This window comes from Epinephelus moara, chromosome 23 (assembly GCF_006386435.1).
Source record: "Epinephelus moara isolate mb chromosome 23, YSFRI_EMoa_1.0, whole genome shotgun sequence".
Taxonomy (NCBI): Eukaryota; Metazoa; Chordata; class Actinopteri; order Perciformes; family Serranidae; genus Epinephelus; species Epinephelus moara.
Window position 1 is genome coordinate 20969192 of NC_065528.1, and position 22992 is coordinate 20992183.

The 22992-nt window shown below is 41.0% G+C and overlaps 1 protein-coding gene across 1 annotated transcript in view; it reads left to right on the plus strand.

The window, feature by feature from the left end:
• The window catches only part of iqsec3a (IQ motif and Sec7 domain ArfGEF 3a), a 174887-nt gene that overhangs the window by 30863 nt on the left and 121032 nt on the right, over positions 1–22992 (plus strand). The window contains exon 2 of the mRNA XM_050035781.1: positions 4267–4347. Coding sequence (XP_049891738.1) covers positions 4267–4347 — 81 coding nt within the window. The remainder of the gene's footprint in view (positions 1–4266; positions 4348–22992) is intronic.

A 22992-nucleotide genomic window follows, 5' to 3' on the forward strand; every position in this document is an offset into this window, starting at 1 on the left:
AAAAACAAAGACAACTAGGGTTTAATATGATAAGACAAACTGACTGGACGGAGGCGATCTCAGAGAGTGCAGTGCTGTGGATAACCGAATGGTACATTCCAACAGTGTTACGAATTTACGAACTGTCCGGTTTGTACCTCGGAATGAGTATTTTCTGAATGCACCACTCACATCATCTTCCTCCACTGTCTAAAACAAGCTAGCAGAACTTGCTAGCTAGAGCTGGCTGATGTCGATGGAGAATTGTTTTGCCTCCAGCTAAGCCCCGCCCACCAATAAACATCATACTGTTTACAAACTATAGACTAAAGGGTCTATACTGCCTGTTGCATGCCACCAACATTGACCCACCATCACTTTAGCCAACATGATGCTAGAATAAACAGCAGGGTTTTACCGACTATTAGCAGCCCTTTTTTTTTCTCTACACCTCTGCCTACTATCAAAGTGTGAAGAAAAAACACTACGTCAGGGATGACACAGTGTATCTACTGGTAGCCTGCAGCTGCACTTTTGGGGTGGAGGATGCACAGTCCTTATAATCATTAGTTTGCCACTTTCTGGCCACGAGCCAAAAGTCTGACCTTTGTAGTTTTACCCTCCAACAACTTTATCCTCCACTCTGTAAATCCATCAGCAACCTGCCTGGCTCCCAGGCCGTCTGTCCCCGGGAGCCAACTGCAGCACATGGGCCAGATTATGGAGGTAACTGCAGTATTCCTTGACCTTTGTTGAGCTTGTCTATTAGTGGAAAGAGGCATCACTTGGTTTTGTTTGTTGGCCAGATTTTTGTATTAAGTCTCCAACTGAGTAATTTTGGGCTTCTCCTGTAAAGGTACTATGATTTTATATACACTCACTGGCCACTTTATTAGGTACACCTTGCAGTTATTCATCAAGCAGAAATGCCAAACATTCTCTGGTTCCAGCGACTCAGATAACGATTTACTGCTTTTCAATGCCACATATATTCGTAAACTGATCATCTATTTCTTTATAATCTAACATTTCATAGCTAAAACCATTAATCAGTTTACCATTAAAATAATTGGAAGCCCTTTTGCTGTGGAAAAATTGGACGCAAATCTTTGTTTGGACTTTGTTTCACTGCGTCAAGGTTAAGAAAACTTTCCACAAGCCAGCCTTTTTTCTTCAACATCTCTGTGTCTGTCCGTGGTGCTGACACATTCAGTCTGTGTCTTTCTCTGTGGTGCTGAAACCATGAAGCGCCGTCTCTTTGTGTCTGTCTGTCACCATGGTGATGAAACACTCAAACTCTCGAACTCTCCGTCTCTGTCTCTCTCTTTATATCATCTTTCAGATCAACTGAACACAGACAAACACATCAAAAGCAGAACAACGCACATTAAATGTGGCCTTTCACTTCATCTGCATCTTTCATTCATTTAGTCCCCCGAATTCCATCTGTCACAAACTGAGAAACTCAAACGCATCGCGCTTCACATTGATATTATCTAGTTAAAAGGTGACCTGTGGAGTTTTCTTGTGAATAAACAAAGTTATTTTTACATTTACTGGCTCCCATCAAAACACAATGGGCCTATTGCAAGGTCCTTTTTGTATCCTTATCTTAATTTTTTTTTTGTTGTGAGCCAGGTGAATTTCACCTGTTCATGAGGATGTTATTAATGTGTGAGATTTCATTATTAGCAACATCAACACCTATAAAACTGCCATATAAAGCTGGTTTCACTCTAATTGTTGGTGTGATTTACTCACAAGAATGTTAGACTTTCACACTGCAGAGCCTCTAGTCCTAGTTTTAGAAATCAGCACACAGAAACAAAACAAGTTTATTGTAAATACATAAAGTTTTTAAAAGTAATTTCTACATTCAGGTGCATTTTAGTGCAGGGAATGAAACAGCTCGTCACATTACTGTAAATATGAACTGTAACTAATTAGTAGCTAGGTTGCCAGACATCAATAATCTGAAATTGGCTCATAAAAAGGAAGCACTGAATCACCTTTCCATAGCATTTAGAGTATTAAAGCAGCTATTATCGTGACTGTCACTCAGGGTGTTTTCACACTTGGTCCTTTTCAGCCCTCTAATTGGACTCAGAGTGGTGACTCAGCATTTTTTGTGCATATGTGAACACAGAATTTGGACCCTTCTGAAGCAACCCGTACTCAGACCATCTTACGAGGTGGTCTGAGTACAGTTCACTTCAAGTCCGCAGTGCGGTTCGCTTTGCTCTTTGCTATTGTATTTAGCCCTCTAGATCACATGCTGTTGCAATGGGACGCTTGAAAAAACAGACAAAACCACGTCGGCCTGTAACGCTTGCAAGGACACAGGACGAGGAGTAGTTTGGTTCACGGAAGATACTGCAGGTCTCTATGTGTGGAATGTAGAATACATCAAATGGCAACAGTCTACAGCACAGAAACGCGAAGGATTACCTCCAAAGTTCATTTGAAAGCGAGGGGCTTCATAACCGCACTGCAGTGCCACGTCAAAGTAAAAATAAAACTATGTCAATATATATTATAGGCTGTAGTGTGAGCAACAAGAGGACTGAGGCCCCATCAGAGCTGAAGTTGACCAGAAAGAGAACTGAGTCCCTTCTCCGTTGGTCCACATTTTGGTACACTTTCAGAGGACTGAGTTTGGTTTGTTTTAAAAGGACTATATGTGAAAACACCCTTAAATACTTCCACATCGTTTCACTCAGTTGGAACCGTCTTAAGCAAAAACGATCATTGAGAAGAAAAGACACACATTTTGCAGGCTGCAGTTGTAAGGGTGAACAATTAGTAAATAATCTGTCTCTGGGAGATCACACAAGAAGGCTGATAAAACCAGAAGACCTGAGCCAGAAAGAGTCAGAAGACAAACAATGGGTCAAACAGGCTGCTGCAGCCATGAGGCAGAGTACACAATGCTGACTGTGGAGTTTAAATATACTGGGCTGATGACTAATGTGAAGCAGGTGTGCAGGGAGGAGACTGCTCAGGTGATAAGCTAGAAGGAGAAATACACTGAGGACAACTGGTGGGCAGGTGAGGAATGACGGGATCTAAAATTGTCAGGGATCAGCTCAGGATGGACCCAAATGCAGAGCAGCAGGCAGGTTGAGGTTTTAACGGAAAGTGAGCTTGAACACCTCAGTCAGGCCCAGCAGCCCCTCCCCCCACCACTTCACCGCCTGGAAAAAGGAGGCTCACACCTACAAAGAGGAGACGGACATCAAACCTGACCCTCCCAGGTTCATGCCGGCCAGGAACCCTGGACAAACGTTTGTGTGTCACTAAAAATGACTCGGCTTTAATTGGCACAAAGATGGTGCTGAGAAGGGGTTGGCGGTTTAGGCAACAAACTACTTGGTTATAGTCAGGAAAAGATTGTGGATTTCGCTTGGCTTTGAGTGGCACAAACACCACTTGTTTGTTGGTCTCAAACACCATTTTCCTGGGTCGAAGTCCAGTTTAGGCAACAGAACTACTTGGTTATGGTTAGGAAAAGATTGCGGGTATTGCTCAAAAATCTCTCCGCTTTGAGTGGCACAAACGCAGCCAGAGAGGTGGCCGTGTGTCGTTAGAAAACACTTGGGTTTGAGTGGCACAAATATGGCGGTAAGAAGGGGTCAGCAGTTAGGTTAAGGCAACAAAACCACTTGGCTATAGTCAGGAAAAGATTGTGGATTTTGATTAAAAAAAACAAACACTCGGCTTTGAGTGGCACAAACGCCACTTGGTCGTTGTACTCGACCACCATTTTCCTGGGTCCAAGTCCAATTTAGGCAACAAAACTACTTGGCTATGGTTAGGAAGAGATTGTGGTTGATGTTGTTCACATGAAGCAACTCATGCAAGGGGTCATTGGTAAAGTTAAGGCATCAGAACTCCTTGGTTACAGTTAGGAAAAGACATCTGGGTTTGAGTGGCACAAACACAGCAACCAATGTTGTTTGATGGTGTCAAACACTGCTCGCCTGGGTTAAAGTTGGGTGTTTGTTGGACCTATTCACCACCCATTCACCCTAACTTTCACCCACTTTCACACTCTTCACAAACTATGTCTGTTGCTTTGAGTGCATAATAATGACCCAGATGGGTTTACATTGGAGTTGGTGGAAAGTCCGGTGCTTCTCAGGCAGACACTAAACTCTTCTGAAGTGGAATATTTTCAGGCTCTGGAGGTGAAACCAGGCTGAAAACCACAAGAAAGAATTAAACTTTTAGTATGACATCCATTTTGATCTTTTATATTAATTCCTGTTTCTCCTCTTCTTCACACAGCAACCAAACAGTGCTTCACCAGTTCTGCTGCCCCGCCCCAGAGGCCCCCGAGGGGGAGACCTCTACTGCCTGTGTTCCCAGGTAAGACGACTGCATCCTTGAAACATCTGCACAAATATTTTTGTTTTTTACTTCTTTATTTACTTTGAATAATTTTAAGTTTTATTTTCTGTAAATTTTAATTGCAGCCACGTATCATGCATCCTGTTAGTAGCGGTGCTGCAGTAGCTACTTTAGGCAACACAACTACCCCAGCAGTGTTTTCTAAGTTGAAGTGGTTGTAAAGGCTTCAGATTCTTCCAGAAACTATCTGAAATTCTGCCCCTCCGTGATCACAATGAGTCAGTCACATCAGCTTGGGTTTTGGGTCTTGTTGAGGCTGCAAGATTTTTTTCCTGACCAAATCTAGAGACATTGAGGATTTGTTATTTGTCAATATTTGTCAGACGACTGAGATAAACCCACACAGTAGTAAAATCCAACTCAAACAAATCAAGATCCCATTTCCTGGACAAGTCCTTGGTGAAGCAGTCTGTCTGATAATTGAATAATTTGAAAAGTATTACATTGAGTTTAGTAAGGAAAGCCGGACGATAATGCTGTTATCTTTTTATGTCAGATTGGCACATGACAGTGATAGAGCTGATGCTTCCAGCTGGAAACCCAACACTCCAAAAAGTCTTTTGTATTTCAATCAAAGTTTCTGAAGTCAGACAATTTAAAAGCTCCGTCCTGGGGAATAGGAAAAACAGACCAGCTAATAATTGGCTGCTGTAACACTTCTACCTTTGTACGACAACTTTGAGGGGTATGATAATTAATATTTAGTGTTGAATGGGCCAACTGGAAAATGTAGAATTAGATAAGCAAGTACAAAAAGAAATAATAGTCGCTTTTGACAAGGTATTATCTCGCCCCTTTCAAGCAGAATTGACAGCACAAAAAAAAACTGTTTGCCTGCTGCTTTTATTTAACGAAGTGCACTCTCCCACCAGAGTTTCGCCGAAAATTAAGGCATTCATCTGGCCAAGGCATCAGTAGCAATTAAGCCATCCGCCCGAAAATGGTTTGTTTTTTGTGGACTGCCAGTTTCACAGGACTGTTTTTCTGCTTTGTATGAGCTTGGCAGAAAATAGCAGATAAGCAAACGCATATTGATGGCGAATCATAGCCCCCACGGTGCCGGAAATAATAAGTGGCAGAAGGCTGCAGTCCAACATGCACAGGCAGAATCACACTTTAAACACTTCAGAGGACTATGATGTATTAAATCAAGCACACAGATAGGCTGAAGGACAGAGAAGTGTAGGAGGGAAGGGAGACAAGTGAACTCTTATTATTGGCTTTGTTTGCCACTTTAAAAGGTTCTGTATGTATCTTTACCAGTATTAATCAGTTTTTATTGCAGATGGGTGAAGAGCTTGGAACATAACTTAAAAACTGAGACTGTCCCTGATTTTCTCTGTTGCCTGACTGACACAATGTGAAGGAATCAGGCCAGATTTTTACTGTAAAATCCAAAGGATGTGGTGTCATGTGTGTTTGGAAGTGCCTTGCCTCTCTTCAGCTCCGTTAGCTAAGAAATGGAGTCCGCTAACGTCAACAAACTACTAGTACCCACCACAACACAAGAGTCAACACATGCTATTTCTGTTTGACAATGGCGGCCCAGTGAAGAAGGACCTTCGCAGGGCACTCTGTAGCATCTTGAATTCAGCCACAGTACCAGGGGTCTGATCCCGGACTGCCCTCTTGACCGCTGGATCAGTAAACTTTGCTGTTGCCACTGACCACCAGGCTGCTGTGACACCCAGAGCTTACTGGCCAGAAAGTGGCTTACTGGGGTTTGTGCCAGGCCCCCAGGAAAGCGTTTTAGCCTTGCTTCTAATTCTACCCAGTGACTTCACGGGGTATTGGTAAAAAATCCCACCTGGCCCGCGGAAGCATTTTCTCCATAGACCACCGTTGTAAAAGAGATGTCTGTAAAACTGTTGACAGGACACCTCAAATTGCAAACAAGGTCAATTATGGCTCTTTTTATTTTAAATTTTTGATCCATGGTTTTTTATTTGTAAAACTTTCTTCAATCCTTAAAAAAAGCAATTTAAAATAATGTGATGTCAGCAGAATGTAAAGTTTATGAGCTGAGCAAGAATTCGTGGGTTGGGCCAGCAAGAGAAACACTACTGCGTATATTTAGTGGGCCGCATACCACGAAAGTATACCCAGAGGCTAGAAACGTTTTGTCGCGTATGCGCCAGGTGAGCAGTTTCATTGGAGTGAATAGGCGTCATCTTGGCATTCAGTATGGGAATTATTATACATCTATGGTTTGCTGTAACAAGCGGTGAGCCAGGTGAGAGTGGACTCAAACGCATGACTCTGAAAACAAGTCGAATGAAATAACAGTCTTTACTGGTCAAAAGGTAGGTCCGGTACACAGACGGTCTATCAGTGGAGGCAAACAAATCCAGTAGGGATGAGGCCAAAAAAAACAAGAAAAGAACACAGGAAAACACAAGGGTGGAATGCTAGACACACAAGGAGCTAAGATGAACTGATTTCAGTTCCCTTCCAGCGCTGACAAGAAATTTTAACGTTAGAGGAAGCACTGATATGTGAAATATATTGTAATATTGTGGGTTTAGCTGGCTATTGTCAGCTAACGTTAGCTTGCATGCTAACGTGGACAAATTGCTAGCTAGCTAACTTGGCAAAATAGCAAATGAAATACAGAAACATTGCAGATAGGAATGTTATTGTAAAAATGATTTAAATTTATTTTCCAGCCTTCTGTCAACATGATATCATGGTCTTGTGTTTGTCAATGTCCTGGCGGATGCCCAGGTGTTTATTCACAGCTACTGTACGTGTACCAGAGCGCTGGCAACAGAATGCTGACTGAGTTCACGTAATGGCCTCAGATAGGGGTATTACAAATAACAAGGATTTTCTGAAAGTTACATACAGAACCTTTAAACAGCAGAAAGAGCTCTATTAAGGTGTCCGATAAATTGTCAGACACTGACTGACTCAAAACCCAAGTATCTGTTGTCACTTCATACCTCCTTTCAGTACATAAAAATTCCAGAGGCAGTTGTTAAAACTTAACAGGAGTGACTTTCATAAAATCAAAGCTGGAGGGGAAATTGGAAAGGTAGAAAATAAAAAGACAAGAATCGATCAAGTTCAGCAGCTTGAACTTTGCTAGATCGAAGTCGTTTGGTGCTGTTGTGTTTTGGGATTGCTTTGTGCTTAGGGACCATTAGCAAAAGGGACAAACAAAGTGCACAACAGAAGGGTCCTTGCTAACTTGACACCCCCTTCATATCCTGAAAACAACCCCCTCGCCAATCTCTGAAGCAAACCACTTCAAAGCAGGACTCTCTGGGGCCGAGACAGAAAGCAGCTTGTGGTTTTGTCTTTTGTTTTGTTGTTGTTCTTGTTGCGTCTTATCTCTTTTTCGAAAGCTGTATTCTGTTGATTTCTGTATTTCCGCATTGTTGTCAGTGATTTGTTGGTCATTTACTCACGTGGCATCACCACATCACATCACAGCGACATAACTCCACATGGCACCCACACCTCATTGCATCCATCGTCACTCATGTTCACTTCATTCGGGCTTGTCTCTCCACTGTGGTCACGTTAAGTTTGAAAGAGTCATGTATGAATATTACCATGTAACAAAAAGTGTAACTATGCAATGTAAAAAAAAAAAAAAAAACGAACAACCATAATGCATTGATGTGTGTACTATAGGGTCTTTCCCATGTTGGAAACTGGTGAGCCTTCTTGTTGACACATGTAATGCATCTGTGTTCATGTGAAAAAAAAAAAAAAAAAAAGTTCTTATCATGTTGCATGCTTTGGCTTGGCAGTGATCAGAACATAGCTCCCTGTCTATCTGTGTGTGTGTGTGTGTGTGTGTGTTAATGTACATGTGTGTGTGCCAGTGTGTCACGAAGGTACACACAGCGTATGTTAGATAATTTACATACTCCAGGAAAACACACGACACTGTGCACAACACCAGATCAGCAGGGAGATCCCTAATGAAAGACTGGCCAAAGACTCACATCACTTAAACCCTCTGAATCCTCATTTTGTTTTGTTTGCTTGTTATTTATTTATTTATCTGTATATGAATGCATTGGGGAGAATGTCTTTGTTTCAGGAATATAGATACCATATTGACTGGAAGTTCTAAGCCTTATAGAGGCAAAAAAACAAAACATAAAACAACAATTTGTCATATATTGTCAGACATTAATTTGCAGTAGCCTACTTGTATTTTGTGAATCATAATGCTCTGATTTTCTCTCACTTGTGGATCTACAGTTTCTGTAAAGGTTAGGGGGATAAAAACAGGAGGCAGAACGTTGTCAACTGCCATAGATTCATTGAGTTGCGCTGTGGTCTAAAACTTGAGCATCGTTTTTCTTTTCTTTCTTTGTTTTTTTTTTTTTGACCATGCCACATTTTGACAAATTGGCATGGTTAAAGATATGCCGAATTAGCTATTAGCAGTAACTGTTTGCACTGCACCAATGGATGTACAGATAACTATCACTCCATCACTGGATTATTTGAAGAAAGACAACCTATTATGTTCATTTTCCAGGTTCATACTTATATTTTGGGTTTCTGCTGGAACATGTCTACATGCTTTAATGGTTAAAAAACTGAAGGAGTTTGTGCTAAAACACCTGGCTCACCCTCTGTCTGAAACACTCACTTAAAGTGCCTGTCTTTCCACCGACATCGCAGCCATGGTAATGACTATAACAGAGTATAGCGACACTTTCTACAAGACATGTTTCAGCAGGAATATGAGCTGAAATTGGTAAGAAAGCAGTAACCAAGATTACAGGTTTCCCCAACGTTAGCATGTAGCTACATGTAGCAGTGTACTTGCAGTCCCAGACTTGACTTCAACCGAGTACAGCTGCACTTTTTTCCATTAAAATAACTACTATAATCTTGTGAACACAAACATGTTTCAGCAGGAGTATTATCTGAAATAATGGAGAAATTAACCTCATTAGCAACCAAGATTACAGGTCTCACTGACGTTAGCATGTAGCCACATGTAGCAGTGTACTTGCCGCCATTAAAGTGTTGCGTAATGGAGTATAGCGGCACTTCCTCCTGGGTAAATTCCCAACAAAAGCTTCGAAACACAATTCCACATGCTCTAGCAGGAACATGATCCGAAATCAGAGAGATATAACAACATTAGCAACCAAGATTACAGGTTTCCCTGAGGCTAGCATGTAGCTACATGTAGCAGTGCAGGCTATGTAATGTAAGCACTCAGTAGTGTGCCTGGAGCAGATGAATATTAAATAAATCTTTCGTGAGCTGACGTCAGCTTGTTGCCAAAGTAGAAAAAAGTAGAGTATCCAGAATGGTCTGAAGGATCACTTTTACATACATTTACCTCAGTATTTGACATTGGCCATGTTTAATACGAACATCTGGCATTGTAATGTTATATTCATGACAGAAAATAATGTGCTGAATTTAAAAATGTGTGTATTGTGTGTTTTTATATTTTATGGAGTTAAAACTCAGAGAAAAAGGAGTGGGATTTTTGACGCAAACTGCTGCAGTCAGGCCCAGATAACATAAACCCTGCTAAATCTACAAAATATAAAAATAAAAGTGAGTGAATTCGGTTGTCCTGTGTGATTGAGGGGATCCGCTCGCCCCCAAACGAGGTCTGATTAACATAAAAAGGACGACTCATTGCCTCTTTGTGCACTGCCTCCACTTCAGGATGTAATGAAACCTTATTGCACACACTGAACCTGACAGACAAAGTGCAATCATTGATATTTCATTTGCGCCGCTCTTTCTAATGAGAGACATTCAAGCCTCTGAGTCAGAGGGGTCAGCTCAGAAAAGGGCACCGGCATGAGTCTCTACAAGAACTCATTGTGCTAATTTGAAGCCATACTTGCTCTTGGTTTGTATCTGTCTCCACCTGGGGAGCTTTACCTGATCAGTTAGGAAGCCGAAAACAAGCAGGTAATCACTCGGTGTATGTGGGATCATTTAAATAAGCAGAAAGTAGAGAGTTGTGAACTGAAGAGAGAATTGAGAATCCCACTGTCACATATAATGAGGACCCTACGGAGTTTTGGAAACTCACCCTGACAGTCCGGTCACTCTTGCCAGGCTTTAAGGAGGCACCTGAGGTTTTAGGGACGACAGGGGATTTGAATCAGGGTCACCAAGTCAGATCTATAATCAGTCATGGAAGGGGCTGATTGGGCGGGATGGCCGCAGCCTTTCAATTAGCAGTGTGAGCCATCTTCTGCTGCAGTGTGCTAAAACTGCACGCAGGAGTTTGTTGTTACTTTTACTGTTCCATAGGGGAACTTAGGTTTAACTTTCTGCTCTGCAGCAAAACTGAGAACTGCTGTGGTCAACACACAGGGCCCCAGAAACCTAATAAATGGAAGGGAAGCATTATTAGAATATTCTAGCATGGAGAATGGCACAGCAGAAGAGCTATAAATAATGACACTCAGGAAGATGCCTGGTGGACAAGCTGCAGGTACGATTGTTACTGTTTAAATTGCTGCTGTGTGTTTTTGTGTGTTTACAGGAGTCGGCTTTTTGAATAAAACAAAGCCCCTCCAATCTTTAGGGTCAACAAGAGTACAATAGTTGAACTGAGTATTTTAATCATAGATCCAATCACCGTAACGTCCCGCTAACAACAGTCACTTCTGGTTAGACAACTGGCAATTGATTTGAACTGTGGATATATGCGAAATCAGCAAACTTGTTTATTTCTGATGTCATTTTATGCCCAAACACATCACTTAAACCCTCTGAATCCTCATTTTGTTTTGATTTGTTTGCTTGTTATTTATTTATTTATTTATCTGTATATGAATGCATTGGGGAGAATGTCTTTGTTTCAGGAATATAGATACCATATTGACTGGAAGTTCTAAGCCTTATAGAGGCAAAAACAAAACAAAACATAAAACAGTAATTTGTCATATATTGTCAGACATTAATTTGCAGTAGCCTACTTGTATTTTGTGAATCATAATGCTCTAATTTTCTCTCACTTGTGGATCTACAGTTTCTGTAAAGGTTAGGGGGATAAAAACAGGAGGCAGAACGTTGTCAACTGCCATAGATTCATTGAGTTGCGCTGTGGTCTAAAACTTGAGCATCGTTTTTCTTTTCTTTCTTTTTTTTTTTTTGACCATGCCACATTTTGACAAATTGGCATGGTTAAAGGTATGCCGAATTAGCTATTAGCAGAAACTGTTTGCACTGCACCAATGGATGTACAGATAACTATCACTCCATCACTGGATTATTTGAAGAAAGACAACCTATTATGTTCATTTTCAGGTTCATACTTATATTTTGGGTTTCTACTGGAACATGTCTACATGCTTTAATGGTTAAAAAGCACTTTATTTTTCTCATACTGTCTGTGCTAGAACACCTGGCTCACCCTCTGCCTGAAACACTCAGTTAAAGTGCCTGTCTTTCCACCGTCATCGCAGCCATGGTAATGACTATAACAGAGTATAGCCACACTTTCTACAGGACATGTTTCAGCAGGAATATGAACTGAAATTGGTAAGAAAGCAGCAACCAAGATTACAGGTTTCCCCAACGTTAGCATGTAGCTACATGTAGCATAGTACTTGCAGTCCCAGACTTGACTTCAACCGAGTACAGCGGCACTTTTTTCCATTAAAATAACCACTTTAATCTTCTGAACACAAACATGTTTCAGCAGGAGTATTATCTGAAATAATGGAGAAATTAACCTCATTAGCAACCAAGATTACAGGTCTCACTGACGTTAGCATGTAGCTACATGTAGCAGTGTACTTGCAGCCATTAAAGTATTGCGTAATGGAGTATAGCGGCACTTCCTCCTGGGTATTTCCCAACAAAACCACTAACTGTTACCTTTTGAGATATATAGTTAAACATGGTGGTCACACCTGTCTGACGTTTCTGCTATGCTTATTTTTGCACTGTGTTGCTTTGCTAACGTCTTTGATGAACCAAATTTACTGGCATGGAAGCTAACCCAGCTGGCACTGGACGTCAATATGTTTTACATTGGACAGACGTTAAATTTAGGTTGGAATGAAATTCAAGTTAACGATATCTTAAATGTCCAATGACGTTAGAATTTGGGGTTTTGTAGATGTTAATATTATAATGTTTTGCAGATGTTGGGTTGGGCAACTTGAAACCAACAAAACATCAACATCATCTGTATTCTACGTCAAATTGACATTCAACATTGTCCCGACATTGAATTTTGGTCACTCGGCATCGCAATCTAAATTCAACCAAATATCAACACCTAAGGACGTTGGTGGTCAGCTGAGAATGTAAACATATTTTACCAATCTAAAAACAAAATCTATATCAGTATGAGTGTATGCTACATATTTCCATCTCGTCACCTTACACTTTAATCGTTTGAAACTTGAGCAAATTTGCATGATTTCTTTGAGAATAAAGAAGAAATTACCCAATAAATTAGCAAGAAATTAAGAAGAGAACATTAAAAACAAGAAAATTAGAAAAAAAAAATAAAGACAGAAAGTTAAAAACATGGAAATGACCTTGAAAGAGTGCTTAAAAATTACAACAATTATGTAACATAATTTTGAAATATTAATAATAATTATAAATAATAATAATAATAATAGTAAATTGTTTTTTTCTTTCTTCCCTAGTTTAAAAAAAAATCTAAATCTATTATTTATTAATTCATTTTCCAAAGTTTTGTATTTTTTATTTTTATATTATTTTTTTGCAATTTGTGGGACATTTCTTACCAAGTTGCTAATTGCCCTTTTCCCATGTTTCTAAAAGAAATCGCACCAATTTGCTTGGGGTTCAAAGGTTGAAATACTGGTGAAAGGTTTCTGAAAGCAGCACAAGAAAAGTGATGTCACTCCAGGTTTCAAAGAGTTAAACCAATTGAGGCAGAGGTAGACCAGTGCTCCTACATACTGCTGAGTAAAATGGCTGTTTTTGTTAATGGAGTTCGATAGCTTTAGAATAACGGCTTCAATTTTCCTGTCGGAAATTGATGTCTGACAGCAAGGTGAAGTGGTGAAAATATTCTGAAAATGGCATCCACTTAAACTGATGTTGAAAAAAACAACAACAAAAAACTAAGTTAAGGCAGCGTTTGCTCAGCGCTGCTTCATTACATGTAGGTGATGCAAGGGTTTTCTACCTGGAAGTTATTGTAGACAAACATTGTGATTAGGTCCTTAGGATTAACATACAAATGCTTATTCATATACACTCATTCATGAAATCTCTGAAACTGACTGCCAGAGTTTCCAAGTACCAAACTGGGTATACAAAGAGGAAAACACTGCAAGGTACAGAATCTGCTTGCTCTCGATAACACTTCCGTAGCACAAATTTATGTTCACAGTTTGATGCCACTGTGTGAAGTTTACTCAAGTGCTCGGGATCACATCCAAGTAATTTCTCAAGTGTTACAGCGACACTGTCGCCTATGATCTCCCACTCCAGAAACATAGTTGTTTTTGCAAATGGCGATAACTGCAGTGTTGTTCTGTCAACAAAAACTGATGTGTACAGTAAACAAGTGCAAGTGTCAGTTTAAACAGTGTGAGAGGGAGCATCTTCCAGCAAATCAGTGACAGTGCAGCTGCTTTCTCAGCTCTCTTGTCCGGTAAAGAAGCCAATAAATTGTTGGCTAAGGATGGTTAGAGTTGTCACTTAAAACTTACAAGGTCCCTGGTGTAATGTCTGGCTCTGATAGAACACGGGACAACACAAGTGCCCCGGACAAAGGGCACACTACTGCCATATGGACCGAATATATAAGGTACTGGTGATGCTACTTTTCAAATAGAGCAATTATTTTGTAAATAGTCTACACGTAAATGCATAGGTTGGGATTTCGGGTAGGATGCAGGGGACACGTCCCTCTAAATATTTATAACATGGGCCCCATTTGCAGAGTAGATTTATTTTGACAAAATGCAGGAAATAAGTATCTGATGCTCAAACTTTTCTAGCAGAGTATCCCCAAACCCCTGCTTCATATGTGTCCACTCCCCCCATGTGTTGAAACAAAACCTATGCCCTTGGGTAAATGCAAATCAGTATCAGAGCTACCATTATATAAATGGTGTAATACAGAAAAAGGGCTACATTCTATAGACCCTTTAAGGGCCGACATCACAAAGACGTCAGTTTGTTAGCTGGAGGCAAAACACGACCCTCCACCACAGGGCTGTAGGCTACATAGGAGTCTTAAAATGTCGTCTTGTTGTGTTATTGGGAGCCAGAATAGAAGGAGTCATAGCACAAAACTTAAATTTTATCACATAACAGCCGCCACTGCTCATCAACAAAAACGAAGACAGTTATGGTTAAATGCGATAAGACCAAAGGACTGGACGGAGGCGATCATCATAAACGACACCAGCACTTCGTATTAGGTTATTCCTGTTGTAGGGATGAATAACGTTATGTGTTTTAAGTGTTATCATGTCCACCTAATCAGAAACTGGGGAGGTATTAAGAGGAATATTGAATTTCTGTGTAACGCTAACTTTTTAGCGCATTTGCTAACGTTAGCTTCGAGAGCAAAACAAATTTACGCACGGTCGAGTTTGTGCCAGAGTACGCTCTGGCACTCGGAATGAGTATTTCTGAATGCACCACTTGTATAATCTTCCTCTATTGTCTAAAACAAGCCAACAGAACTTGCTAGCTAGTGTTAGCTAATGTCTGTGGCGAACTGTTTTGCCTCCAGCTAAGCCCCACCCACCAAAAATGTCATACTGTTTACTAACAGCAAAAAGGTCTATATTTCCAACAAAATGTCAAGCTATATTTGAGATAATTTTGAACAAGGGTGCTGGTCAAGATGGTGTTCTTAATTACTCATTGTGCCCAAATTTAATCTGTCTGAAAATAAAACAAAGCACACACTGCTACATATCTATATCATCAGACCTGCAGTTCTACTTCGACACCAACTTCCAGTCCAACCTGTGCCACCTTTAAGGCATGATCACACCAGCATTTAAAATTGGCTGTTTCAATTTATGTCCATGGAATTGCTGCAATTAGTAGATTCGCCTGTGGGGTAAAAGTCAATGACCAATAGCAAGCCGTCTTGACAGCGCTGACCTTTGACGGGATCGAGAACCACAGAGTCCAAGCCATTGTAGCTTATTAGCTGTGTTGCTCATTCACTTTAATTTTATTTAGTCATTTAACTAACTGTCAGCAAGCTTGTTAGATGGGACAGCTTTATGTTCCCTCGTCAGCCATTTTTTTTAATTAATGAAATTACATTGCAGAACAAAATCCAAAGGGTATAATGGCTTGAACCTAAAAGAGAGTTGGTGGCAGGCAGGGAAAACACAGCAGACAACAGAATGAGTACTGTGAGCTGGTGGACCCTGTGGCAGGGGGGAGTAAACACAACAGATGAGAGAAAATAAAGAATCTCTGCAAGTTGGTGACGAGCTCATCAGACAGCAGTTCGCCAACTCGCCCTGTGAGGTGTGTAGTCATGAAGAAACAAGTCATTTGCAAAGACCCTTTTAGTGAGAAAAGTAACAGCAGCAGCAGTTTGGACCTGCTGATGTTAATCTGGGCGAAGTTGTTTAACTCTCTTTCTATTTTCAGTCTGACATTGTGTCCACTCTGTAATTACTAGACACCCACATATCTGCCTGAATCTAACATCAGTTTAAGTCCACACTGATGCTTTAAATCTCAGGTCTTGCAGCCTTTGTCTGATACATGTTGCCTTTGTGGAAATTCTCACATCTTGATGCATACGTTATGATGAAAACATCTATTTTGATTTAGTTTCATTTAAAATGACATTTGGGGGAACTTGGTTGCATATGGCGGTGGGGATTGCGGATTGCAACCGGCTAGCCTCTTCCGGTTGGAGTTCCTTCAGTGTTCATTGCTCAGGAGGTTTTTGCCTGGACCTGGTTTAGCCGCAGAGGTCTCTTCCTCTCCAGAACAAATAGAGATAATTTGGACTGGTGGAAACATTGAATGGAGTAGTTTCATGTTATGAATCAGTGTGTCAGGGATGAACTGCTGGCCCAGGGCCTGCTGATGTGTGCTCAGTGGAGGTCTCTTCCTCTCCAGGACGGGCAGACCAGGTGATTTGAACCAGTTAGGACACTGGATAATGCAGTTTTATGGTTTTGCCAGGGTTTTAAAAGCAGAGCGAAATAAAAACAAACTACGATGTTGGTGGATATTGAGAAGACATTGACTTAGAGCAGCCAATAGCAGCGTCTATCTTGTCAACAGTGTTCACTATTGTTATTGTTGTTTTTCGCACACTGCTTGACAACAACTTGATAACGTCGTTCGTCCTGCCTGTGGTGCTGATTGGCTAATCAAGTCACCTGTGGCGCAGTATTTTAGAAACTGCTGTTTCAGGTCACGTTGACAGACAAATCGGACAACTCAAACTCAGTTGAGTGGGTGGATTCAATGATCTGAACCCAAGGAAGATGCAGACCTGCTAGTTTGCCCCATGTACAAGCAGCCATTTTAACTTTTGCACCACTTGCATGCAATAAGTGCTGAAGATACATTTTAAAACTGCATTGTTATATGCTGTCTTCTGTCTTCTGTGGGCAAGGGAAGTTTCTGTATCACAAGTCAAAATACTATACAATAGAAATTAATTAAGGTAGGGGCAAACGGTGACCTCTACAGGTCTAAATTGCTGTTGCAGTTATTTATTCAGTATTTTGTGAAAGGGACAGTGTGTAGGATAAGTGTCATCTCGTGGTGAGGTTGCAGATTGCAGCCAACTGAAAACCTCTCCGCTCTCTGACCCCTTTTTAAGCGTCTACAAGAACATGGTGGCCTTGACGTAACGTAACAAAGTGAAAGGCCCTCTCTAAAGCCAGTTTGATTTGTCCGCTTGTCTTTGAACAACATTGCAGCCTTCATGGAAGAGGTCCTGATCCCTGTATAGATATGAGGGGTTCACGCTAATGTTGTGTTCACACCAGGTGCGACTAAAACAATTTTTGCGAGTGTATTACAGGTAAAGTCGATGTAAAGCCTCGATTAGACACAAATATCTGCCAGGCAGTGTGATGGATGCAATGCAGATGACGCGAAATACACAAATTACGTGGCGTGAACAATTTGGGTAGTGCGATTTCGCGTCATACGCTTATTTGCGTAACCAAGTCATGCTGCGATAGCCAATCAGCATTGAGATCCTCCAGGGATGTATGACACAGAGGATGTACTGGCGGACATTCATTTATTGATGCAGGAATTTCACGCATGTATGAAGCGAGTCAACACAAAATATTCTAGCATTCAAGCTGGTGTGAGTAAGTTCGGGCCAGACAGTGCGAACGATGCGATGCGAATGTCACGAAATACGCGGATTAAGCGGCGTGAACAAAGAGAGTAGTGTGATTTTAAGTCACAAGCTTCTTTGTGAGAGTTGAAAAATCGGAACTTCAGCGACCAATTCACGCCATGTTAGCCGATCAGCATTGAGCTCCCCCTGGGGCGCATAATGCTGAGGACGTATCGGCCGCAGTTCAATCTTTGATTTAGCAATTTCACACATGTATGAAGCGAAATATTTTAGCGTTCAATCTTGCGCAAGTAATGCAACGCGAAAATTAGCATCAAGTTGATATAAAAACATGATTCTTAGTTTCAGGGGATTAAACAAATAAAACCATAGTTATATAGATGCCGCTAAATCCTACACCATGGACCTTAAATGTTGTCACTTGTACAACTATTCTGACAACATCTTAACAGCTTCTCTTACATAGAATCTGCATATCTGGCTAAATTTAGATAAATTGGTGTATGTGTGTGTGAGTTAGAAGCTAGTGCCACATGGTGAAATTGTGAAAACAATGACAACAAACATCAGCACATTTCTGGAATAGCATCTCAGGCACAAAGAATAATGTCTTGCAGAACAATCTCTTTAATCAAAGCCTTTTCTGTCTCAGGCGAGTGCCAATATGTTCTGCAATATATCACAATTTGCATAAAACAACTGTGCTGAGTCGTCTTGCTTGCAGTTTAAATTTAGCTTAGCTGAACTTGTTAGCAGACAGACTGACACGCAGACAAACACAATATGCTGTGTTTACATACTTCACAAAATTAATTTAAGTAAATTGTTCAAGTAAGTGAGAGTTTTCTTTCGTGGCTGAGTCATCCACACAATGACGAGCTGACAGGATGGTAAACACTCTTTTGGTCACAGAGTTAAATATAAACTGACCAGCCAGCCTTTGGCAGGTGACAGCACATATTTTTGGCATGATACTCGAGCCTGTCGGCGATTCAGCTGCCAAACGGACTGCTTTCCCCACCAGCTCGCCGTGTGCACAGAAAGACCGACATCTTGCTCACCATCTAAAAGCCTTTTTAAATTAGTCCTCCTGCTGCGTTCCTGACAAACGACTTGCACACACACACATATATGCACACACACCAACACCTTAATGAGGTATGCTATGCTAATTAGCTCACGCAATCTGCCACAATGATTTACCTTGTCAGAGAGGAAATTAGTTATCAGGTTCATGAACCACCTCCTTTCTTTTCGGAGAATCTTAATGAACACGAGACAATCAAATTAAATTTATGAAGTTTAGTGATGGATTGTAAAACCGCTCTTTCAAAATCTAAAAGTAGGATTTGTGGGTAAGACTCATCAGATCAGAATAAATTAGAGGCGATCTGCACTTTTTAACCCTCAGTGTAATTAAAATTTACAACCTTATCTTTTATGATAGGCTATAAAGAATGCTGAAGTAGAGGAAAGGCAGGATTACACACTGCATCTGGTGAAGCATATGACTTTACAGCAATGTAAAAAGAAGGACAACACATTTGGGTCATTGCCAGATCTCAGTTAGGAGGCTTGTGTTGTGATTTTATCTGCTGCTCAAAAAACGTCCTTGATCATGTACATGAATAAAACGTCCAAGGTCAGTATTCACATATACTCAAAATGTCTCCCCCCCAGTATACTGATAAGACATATGAATAAGTAAGAAAAAGTATATGCAAGTACAGGTAACCATGCACCACTGTCCCAAATAATCATTAGCAAATGTAGTCATGACACAAGTAAGCTTATTACTACTACAGGTTCCAGTATTACAGTGTACTGCAGTTGTGGTTAGTCCAAATGGCGTTGCCGAGTAAAATCAAGTCAAACACTGTACTGTCTCTCTATTTAATTATTTTTAAATTAACAGTAGCCCATTAAAAGGTGAAGTAGTAGTTACCTGGATGTAACTCTAGTTCTATGAGTATGTGAGTAGCCCTCTAATGGGCTTCACTACTGGTTAGAGGGCTACGCACATATGAAATACAAATAGTAGTTACCTTGATGTAACTCCAGTTCTATGAGTATTTGCATAGCTCTCTAACCAGTGAAGCCCATTAGAGGGCTACGCACATATGATGTAGAACTCAAATGTAGTATGAGTGATATGTAGAGTACTATTGATTGTGATATTTTTATAAAGTGATTTGAAAATGATAATTTTATGAATGGTTATCTTTTTGCAATATTATGTTAAATTCCCATCAGACTGTTAGCTACCATACATTTCACACGTTAGCGAGCAAACAGCCAATAGCATATTCCAGTCGCTAGCTTTGCATAACGTTCAGACCTGTTGATGTTTGCATTAGTTGTTTATGGGAAACTTATTAATGTAGCACCATACCACTTCACTTCAGCCAGGACATATATGACAAGTAACGTTAGCGACGTCAGTAGGCCTGTGTCATTGTGTGCTGGAACTGTAATTGTGGAAAAATGATAATATGGTAAAAAGTCATTAATTGGAGGGGAAACAAACATTTTGGTTTGTTTTGTAAGTGCTAAACTATCATCTGTCACTAATGTTAGCTATCATCATAGCTAAGTTACCTGCAGTATATTAGCCAAACAGTTGCCCAGCCACTAACAATGATAACATTAGCTACTCACCCTACACCCTACAAATGACGTTATGGACTTAACATAAAGTTTCATACTTAATGTAAAATTGCTGTGGTTAGGTTAAGGTAAAGAATCATGGTGACGACATACCTTAAAATGATTCAAAGTTCACACCAGCTTCCTGGTGAAAGTCCTGTTGTTGTTGTTTTTTTAAAAAAAAATTTGGGGGCAGTTTTTTTCCTTGTATTGATAGGACAGCTCAGATGGATAGGAAACATGGAGGAGAGAGGAGAGAACCCGGGCGGAGGGCTCAGACTCCATGGGGGGCCCACTCTAACAAGTGAACTAGAGGTCGCCCCAAAGTCAGTGTTTTGAGACCCACCCAAATACGTGGGTTATACAGGAATTACTCGCTCATGATTACGTGGGATATGTACGAATTTTGCTGCATCAGTTTTTGTAGGAAAACACACAAACAGTGCACAAGAGAGAACAGTCTGCAAGGGTGTATTCAACTAACTTTAATGTCTTTATTATGGTATAGCTCATGTGAACTCTCAGTAAAGTGTCATTTATGTTGCGCCGCATGTATATTTATCTAGACATCAGTAGCTTTCGTGTATTACGTATCCCTGTAGGAGACTATATAGCTGTACTTGCTAAGATAAATCAATGAATTTGAAAGGAAATTAGTTTTCAAATTCTGATTTTTTTTTTTTTTTTTTTTGACTCCGTGGCTACGGCCTTGAAAACATCAGTGCCACCAGTGCTTAAGATGAAGCTGAGACCTTGAGGAGATCACAGTGTGTAGAATGATGGTGTTTCTGCAGGAAATTAATTCACCTCTGCTCGTGGCACCAGTAGACAGCTGTGTCATCTCGCCAGGACACCTTTTTCTCTAATTAATCACTGGAATTAATAATAAACTGCACTAATTAGTGGAGTCATGCTGTCTGCCAAATGGAAAGGTGACGTGGGATGAATAAGGACACAGCTGGAAATGCTTTGTCACTTTGGGCAGCAACCGAGACAAATAGAGGTCCTGTCTGTTGGGGAGGACTACAGGAACCATGATGCATTGAGACAGACGGAGGAACTGATGGAATGATTGATCCGTTCTGTTGGAGGACGTTCAGGGGCATGTCGGGAAAGTGTGCCTGAAGCTTTTTTTAGTCAGGACTTGCCTTTGAAGTGTGCGGAGGCCACACACACACACACACACACACACACACACACACACACACGTTCACACTGTTCAGGCCGAACTTAGAGTGCAGGCTCACGTCTGCTTTTGTCCTCACACCTGCAGACATCCAGTATTAGTCTCACCTGTGGATCCGCAAATTAAATTTCACACATGTGGTATCCTCAATCACAGTTCGCCAAATTCCCCTCACCTCTTCACCCTGTAATTCAATATTTGTCCTCATCTCCCTCTGTCTCTCCGTCTCTGTTGCATGCTATCATGCTGCCTCAGCTGGACAAAGTGACCTTGCCGGCTTGCTGTTCTGTTGTCATGGGAACAGAGGGCACAGCAGGAAGATACGGCGAAACATCCAGAGACTGTCTGTCAGGAGTGAGGCGTGTCTGAGTGTGTGTGCATTTGTTTTTGTCCTCCGTTGTTGTGAAACTCGCAGCCCCATCAGCACGCCTTGTGTTTTATTTCCCTGTTTTTTTTTCTCTGTTGTCATGCTCCTATTGGCTCCAAGGGTTTGTCTCTTAGCCAATCAGAGGAGCACTCATGTGTCACTCTCCTCAGGGGTCCGTCCATTCAGCTGTTGGTTTTTGTTCTAGCTTATTCCTCTTTAAACGCGTCCTCTGGGGACCGAGTAGCCTAAATTCAACTGAAAATTGAAATCAGCACTCAGCAGCATTGTGAATGAATGAAATGAGCTTTTAAAGAGTGTGAGTGCTCTGAGTAATTTCTAATTAAAGTGATGCTCCGACTAATTTATTTTCACCCTAAGGCGAGCTTTGTGCGAGACACTTAACCACAGAACAGTGATACCGAATCTGCTCATGCTCAACTGCACGATCACAGATGTCATTCGCTGTTTTTGATGCATGTGGATGAGACAGACACTCCATACATACAGAAGACCACCGGCTTCACGTGTCGCCGTGCCGCATTCCTGCCCGGTGTCACGTCAGCCCTCTCTTTAGCAGAACAGTGGCACAGTGGCGAGCGTTAAATGTTGAGATCTGAGAGCTTCTCCTCCTCTTCTCTCTCCGTTCTGCAGCTTATCTCAGCATTGTGAAGCAAGCGGAGGGTTTTATTACAGAGGAGATTTAATAAAAGCACAACATTTTGATGACTTTGCTGCGGCATCTCTTGTGTGTGTCTCAGAATCAGCAGTCTTTTAAGTTTCAGCCTCTGTAGAAATGTCAGGGCCTGCTACTTAGATCTTCTTCTACACACACAAATTGCTTTCAAAGGCAGAATCAAAACTGTTGATAGTAATGTATGATAATAAGAATTTTAAAGGGACGGTCTGCCAATTTTACACAGCAAAGTGAGTTTGCTAGTCACGAGGAGTGCTGCTCGGCCTGTGCTTAGTGTCTCTGTTGTTCTGCATGAATTCAAGGAAATAATGCCTAATGATGTCACTATCATCTGGTTCATCTCGGCCACAAACTTACAACAGAAAGTCTGTGTTCCAAAGTGGGTTTGGTGGAATGTAAAAGATTTTGGTTTGTAGCCTACAAGGAGGCTCCAAGGGGAAAAAAGG